Below are 6,437 nucleotides of genomic sequence, written 5' to 3' on the forward strand. Positions count from 1 at the left end.
TCTCACATACACCCACGTTTAAACCCCATGTCCCGCATGGAATAGTTGCATGACATTGGCTGCATCACTTCACCTTTGCAATATCTTCCTTATCAATAATAGCTTTCCTTATCAATAATAGCACCAACCTGCCTCATGCAGTTATTGCAAAGGTTAAACAAGCAGCTATTTATAAAGCGTGTGCACAATGCTTGGTACGTGGTAACTGCTGTGAGAATGTCTGTTCCCTGCGTCTTACCAAATAGCCATTGAAGAGACAGAAGGGCCGGGTGGGTCTGATACGGATGGCAATATTCCCCTCTTCTCCAGGAGGCAGGACGTTGCCCTCATCATCCACAATCTGGCGGGGAGATCACAGGATGGTGCGTGTCTGAGCATCTGCACAGCCAGGCTGCCCACCAGCCACGCCTGTGCTAGCCAGGCACTGCTGTCTTGCCCCTCTTCCAAGCAACCTTCACCAGCAGCTGGGAGAGGCTGTCTACCTGCACGTCATAAGGTGGGAATGCTTTTCCCATGGATCCAGACTTGATTTTCATGCCTTTTGTATTGGCACAGATTAAAACCTGGGGAGAAACCAGCATCAGTAAGAAGGAACCTTTTCCCTTAGCTTCTTTCCTGGGCCATGCCTTTCTCTCCCTCTGCTTTCTAACTCCTTCTCCCTCTTTCTTCTTCTCCCTCGACTTTCTTTTCTTTCTCTCCCTTCTCTCTTCCTTTCTTTCCTTCCTCCCTTCTTTCTTTCCTTTTCCTCTTCCCTCCTTCTTCCTTTACTTTTCCTCTCCTTTCTTTTCTCGTTTTTCTTCCTTCCTTCGCTCCTTCCCTCCCTCCTTCCTTCCTTCTTTATCTTCTCCTTCCTTCATTTCTTCCTTCTTTCTTTCCTTCCTCTCTTCCTTCCCTCCTTCTTGTCTTTCTTTCTTTCTTCTCATCCTTCTACAATCAACAAACACGCATGGAGCACTCTAATGGGCACTGACACACGAAGAACTTAACGTGAGACAAAAGACTCAGTGGATCTCCACATCTCTATCCAGCTAACTGTGGAGGACACTCCTTAGGATCTTGGGTTCTGAGCAGAGACAGGTGTGGGCTGTCCTGCTGGACACAAACAACACCCTTGGCCATGAGAGTTGGTTTGTTGGTCATGGTGTCATTCTGAAACTACTTTAAATTACCTTTAAACCAAAAGGGAAGAAAAGCTGGTGAGGTTTTGTTATCATCTTCTCCCCTGGCTGTCAGGGAGACGACAGCCATAAAGGCAGGAGGGACTACAGAGAGACCCGGGGCAGGGACCCGCCCGCCAGCACTCACTGTTTCAGACTGGCCGTAGCCTTCATATAGCTCCAGGCCCGTCTGGCGCTTCCACTTCTCCCTGGCGTCGGGGTTGAGGACCTCCCCTCCGGTTACACAGTGCCTCAGGCTCTGAAACTGGTACCTTTCTCAGGCAGGAACACAAGGACATCATGTCCGGATCCCTGCCCGCTCCTGCAGCACTGCTGCCCAGATCACTCAAAGCACCAAACAGAGGAGCTGTACCTGGTCAGATCCTCCTGCAGAAGCAGCCGACACATGGTTGGGACACTGCAGAAGTTGGTTATCGGGAATGTGGAGAGAGTCTAAACAAAAATAAAGAGTGGAAGATCTTCTTAGAGTCGCTGTGATGGGACTTCCTGGAGATGGGACAGGTGAACTGGGTCTTTATAGTCTCGTTACTGAAACACAGAAGTTGAAAATGGTGTGGGGTCCAGCCTCCAAGATATCCCCTAATGACCCCCGCTTCCTGCTATTTGTACCCTGTGGGGTCCCCTCTCACTTTGTACCAAGGAGGGTCTGTGTAGCGCACTGCCAAGGTGATGGACATCACTTTCCAGATTAGGTTATACAAAGGCTATGGCTTCTATCTTGAATGAGCTTGTTCTCTCTCCTTGCCTTGGACCACTCACTCTGGGGGAAGCAAACCACCTTGTCTTGAGTACGCTCAAGCCATCCTAGGGACGAGGGCACACGGCGAGGAACTGAAGCTGCTAGCCAATAGCCAGTGAGAAACTGAAGTCTGCTGAAAGCCACAAGTGAGTTTGGAAGCAGGTTTTCCAGCCTCTGTCAAACCTTGAGATTATTGCAGCACTAGTTGATATCTTTTATTATTATTATTATTATTGTGGTAAAATACACACAACATAAAATTTACCCATTTTATCCATTTTAAAGTGTGCAGTCCAGTGGCATAAAGTCTTCACATTGTTGTGCAACCGTCACCACCCTTCACCTCCAAAACTATTTTCATCTTCCCAGACATAAACTCTGTACCCATTTACCCAATAACACCCCGTCACCTTGTACCCCCTTTCCTGGTAACCACCCTTGTGCTTTCTCTCTCTATGAATTTGACTACTATGGGTACCTCATGTAAATGGAATCGTAAAGTAGTTTTCCTTCTAAGATTGGCTTATTTCACTTAGCCTTGTCCTCAAGGTTCATCCCTATTGTTCATGGATGACAAGATCTCCTTCCTTTTTAAGGCTGGGTGATATTCCATTGTGTGTATACACCACAGTTTCTTTGCCCATAGATCTGTTGATGGACACTTGTGTTTCTTCTGCCTTTTAGCCACTGTCATTAATGGTGCTATGAGCCTGGGGTACCTAGCTGACATTTTGATCGCAACCTCATGAGATTTCCTGGCCCAGAACCACCTAGTTAAGGCATTTCCAGATTCCTGACCATGAGAAACTGTGAGATAATAAATGTTTGTGTTTTAAGCTGCTAAGTTTTGAGGGTAAATTACTACACAGCAATAGATGATAAAAACACTATGTCAGGGCTCGGGCCATGGAGGGAGAAGACACAGATACTGGCTGATTAAGTCTTACATGAATAATGATGATGATCAGCTTGATGATGATGATAATAATAATAATAATGATAGTGTTAAGAACCTACTATATGACAGCCCCTGTGCCTTGCATCATTTCATTCTCACAAGTACATAGAACTGCATTATTCCTTTCTTTCTTAAAGACGAGTTTGAAACCGAGGCTCAGAGAGGTTAGGAAAATTTCCCAAGGCCACACAGCTATCAAATGGAAGATGTAGGATCAGAGCCTAGGTCTGACTGATGGCACAGCCTGTTACCATGTGATACAGCTTCCCTCAATGCAAAGGAATGGCAGTTAGGATGCAGAGGGCAGAAGAAAGGTGCCCTGTGTCTTCACTGGGGACACAAATTCTCTTCCCTCCCCATGAGAAGACCTGGCAAGGCTGAGAAGGAGTCAATAGGATCCTACAGTTGGGTGAAGTTCTCATGTTAAGCACAATGGACAGTATCAGCTGGAGTTGAGGCATAGACTGATCTTGCCCAAGGTTTTGACAAATAACTAGGGGGTTGGCAGGAGCATTGGGAAGACAGTGGTGGAGAGAGGCACCCCATGCAGAAGAGATAGGATATGCCAAGGTTTGGAGATAGGAGATGGTCTTATGTCTAGGAATCTAGCTAGAACATAGGCAATGGCTGAAGGTAGCCAGGCGGGCAGGAACCAGATTATGGAAGATCCTGGGAGTCTTTCTGGTTAGTATCAGCACCAAAGATGCCTTAAGGTCACTTATTCATGCCTTTTCTCCTGCAGCCTCAAAATTTATATCCCACTCATCTTATTTATACCCAACATATAAGAGGTGTTTTTTTTCCCCCTCTTACATTCAGGATAAATTTGGCATCAACTCGAGGCAGCTCATGCACAAAAATGCAAGCTCCATTAGGCCAGGCAAAGAAGAGAGTCCAGGCTGCTTTCACCCAACCAGTGTCTGTCATGTTCCACACGATGTCCGATTCGGTCAAGGCTGCCCACTTCCTGCCAAAAATGAGAGAAAGTCAGCACCCTCCATGATGACTCTATCTTTAAGGGTTACATTATCAATATCACCTTATTTGGAGCCCTGCCCACAGTGGGTACTCACTTAAGCTTGTCAAATCTGTACAAGAGCCATCAAGTCAACCATTGTCTTAACAAAGCATTTCGTAGACATTTTCCATGTACCTATGCCCTAGGCTAAGGATACAGAATTACACAGACAGATCCCATGTTTTCAAGGAGTTCTCAGTCCAGCGGGGGTAACGTATAAGGAAGTAAATAATCTCAATGCAGTGTGATGAGGGCACTTAATTTATTTAAAGAGGCAACATTTATTTAGCGCTTAATCTAGACTTAGCATTAAGGATATAGAAATGAACCATTAGTCTTGCTTTGAGGGGCTCATAATGGAATAAGTATAAATGTCTAGGAAGCCCCTGGAGAGCATGTTTTGATAGAGTTAACACAAAGCATTGTGCAGTTACAGAGGGTAGGCACCTACCCCAGAGCAAGAGTGGAGATGGGGTCTGAGAAATGCTTCCGTAGAGGAGGTGACATTTGATTTAAACATAAAGGATGCATAGGAATTGCATAGGTGAGACAGAGAAGGAAGAGCATCCTGGGAAGGGGAAACGGTGCCTGCAAACACGGAAGACAGAAAAGCGGTCCTGCGGCACTTGGACTCCAGGACACAGGCTCTCCTGGACCTTCTCCTCCCCTCTGACTGCTCCTTCTCAGTCTCCTCTGCTGAATCCTCCTGGGGTCCCCCTTCGACGCAGAAATGCCTCAGGCGCTCAGTCTTGAGACTCCTCTTTTCAACGTATATTACCCTTTGCTGATCTCATCCAATCTCACGGTATTAAATCCCATCTTTACACTGATAACTTCAGCATGCATCTTTCTCATGAACTCCAGACGTGTGTATCTGAATGCCTACTCAAGAGAGCTCCACTTTTAACTAGGGGTATGGAGATGTCTAAGAAGCCTCTCAAATTTACGATTCCAAAAATGAACTCTGTTTTCTCCCACCAGACAGTTGATTTCAGTCTTTCCCCTGTTGTGAATGCTTCTGGTACTCAGGACGTACGACTTTACGCAACATCTTCCTCGACTCTTCTCCCTCTCTCATTGCACGTGGACTCTGTCAGCAAATCTTATCAGGTCTAGGATCAAAATACATTCAGAATCTCATCTCTTCTCCCTCTACTGCTGCCCCAGGCAAGCCCCCACCCTTGCCTCTTAACCCACCGGACTCCTGACTTCTCCTCAGCTTCATTCTTTGCCCTCTATAGTTTATTGTCAACCCAGCATTTGGAGTGAGCTTTTTAAAAACCAAATCAGATCATGTCACTACTCTGCTCAAAATACCGAACGTTTCTCAAAAACATGAAACACAGAATTACCACATGGTCCAGCAATTTCACTTCTGAGTCTATATCCAAAAGAATTAAAAGCAGGGACTTGAGCAGGTATTTGTACATCACTGTTCATAGCAACATTATTGACAACCGCCAAAACGTGGAAGCAACCTAAGTGTCTATTAGCACTACTGAATGGCTTTTAAAAATGTGATATATTCCAAGTGCCCGTCAATCCATGAGTGGATTATCAAAATTTGGTATATGTTTACAATGGAATATTACTCAATCATAAGAAATGACAGTGATCTAGCACCACTTACACTTTCCTGGATTAAACTTAAGCCCATTATCCAAAGTGGGGCACCACAAGAGCAGAAGAACGGGATCCATTTGTACTCGCCATCAAATTGGTATTAACTAATCAACACATAAATGCACATATCAGAACAACATCTATTGGATGTTGGGGAAGGGGGAGGGTGGCGGGAGGAGGGGGGAGGAGGGAGGAGGGGACGGGTATTTGTATACACAAGGAGTGCAATGCGCACTACCCGAAGGATGGACATATTTGAAACACGGACTTGGGCAGGGGGAACCAAGGGCAACACACGTAACCTAAACATCTGTACCCCATAATATGCTGAAATAAAAAAAAATGTGATATATTCATACAACGGGCTATTTTTCAGTCTTAAAGAAAAAGACAGTTCTGACACATGCTACAACATGGATGAACCTTGAGGACATTATGCTAAGTGTAAGAGGCCAAATTTCCAAACAAAAGGACACACACTGTACGACACCACTTCCACGAGGTACCTAGACTATCCAATTCATGGAGGTGGAAAGTAGAGTAAAGTTTGCCAGGGGCTAGAGGAGAAAGTGACGGGAAGTTATTGTGTGATGGGTACACAGTTTCTGCTCGGAAAGGTAAAATAAGTCCTGGAGATGGATGGTTGCACAACAACGTGAATGTATTTAATGACATTGGATTGTACACTTAAAAATGGTACATTTTATGTTATTTATATTGTGTCACAATTAAAAAAAAAAACTCTCTTGTGACTTTTCACCTCACTCAGAGTAAAGCCCAGAGCCTTCAAGATCTTACCTGATCCGTCCCTTGTTGGTTCCCTGACGTCAAATCTGCCACTCTTCCCCTCTCTCTGCCTCCTCCAGCTCCTTCACCCACTTCTTGTTTTTGGACCCTCCCGACAAGCTGCCCCCGTACCTT

The 6,437-nt window shown here is 45.4% G+C and overlaps 1 protein-coding gene across 1 annotated transcript in view; it reads right to left on the reverse strand.

The window, feature by feature from the left end:
- Positions 1–6,437, reverse strand: part of ACSM5 (acyl-CoA synthetase medium-chain family member 5) — a 36,879-nt gene that overhangs the window by 19,155 nt on the left and 11,287 nt on the right. The window contains exons 6-10 of the mRNA XM_012647789.1: positions 3,689–3,842; positions 1,531–1,610; positions 1,306–1,429; positions 483–563; positions 239–340 (exon numbers count right to left, since the gene is read on the reverse strand). Coding sequence (XP_012503243.1) covers positions 239–340; positions 483–563; positions 1,306–1,429; positions 1,531–1,610; positions 3,689–3,842 — 541 coding nt within the window. The remainder of the gene's footprint in view (positions 1–238; positions 341–482; positions 564–1,305; positions 1,430–1,530; positions 1,611–3,688; positions 3,843–6,437) is intronic.

This window comes from Propithecus coquereli, unplaced genomic scaffold (assembly GCF_000956105.1).
Source record: "Propithecus coquereli isolate 6110/MARCELLA unplaced genomic scaffold, Pcoq_1.0 Scaffold27, whole genome shotgun sequence".
In the NCBI taxonomy this organism is placed as follows: domain Eukaryota; kingdom Metazoa; phylum Chordata; class Mammalia; order Primates; family Indriidae; genus Propithecus; species Propithecus coquereli.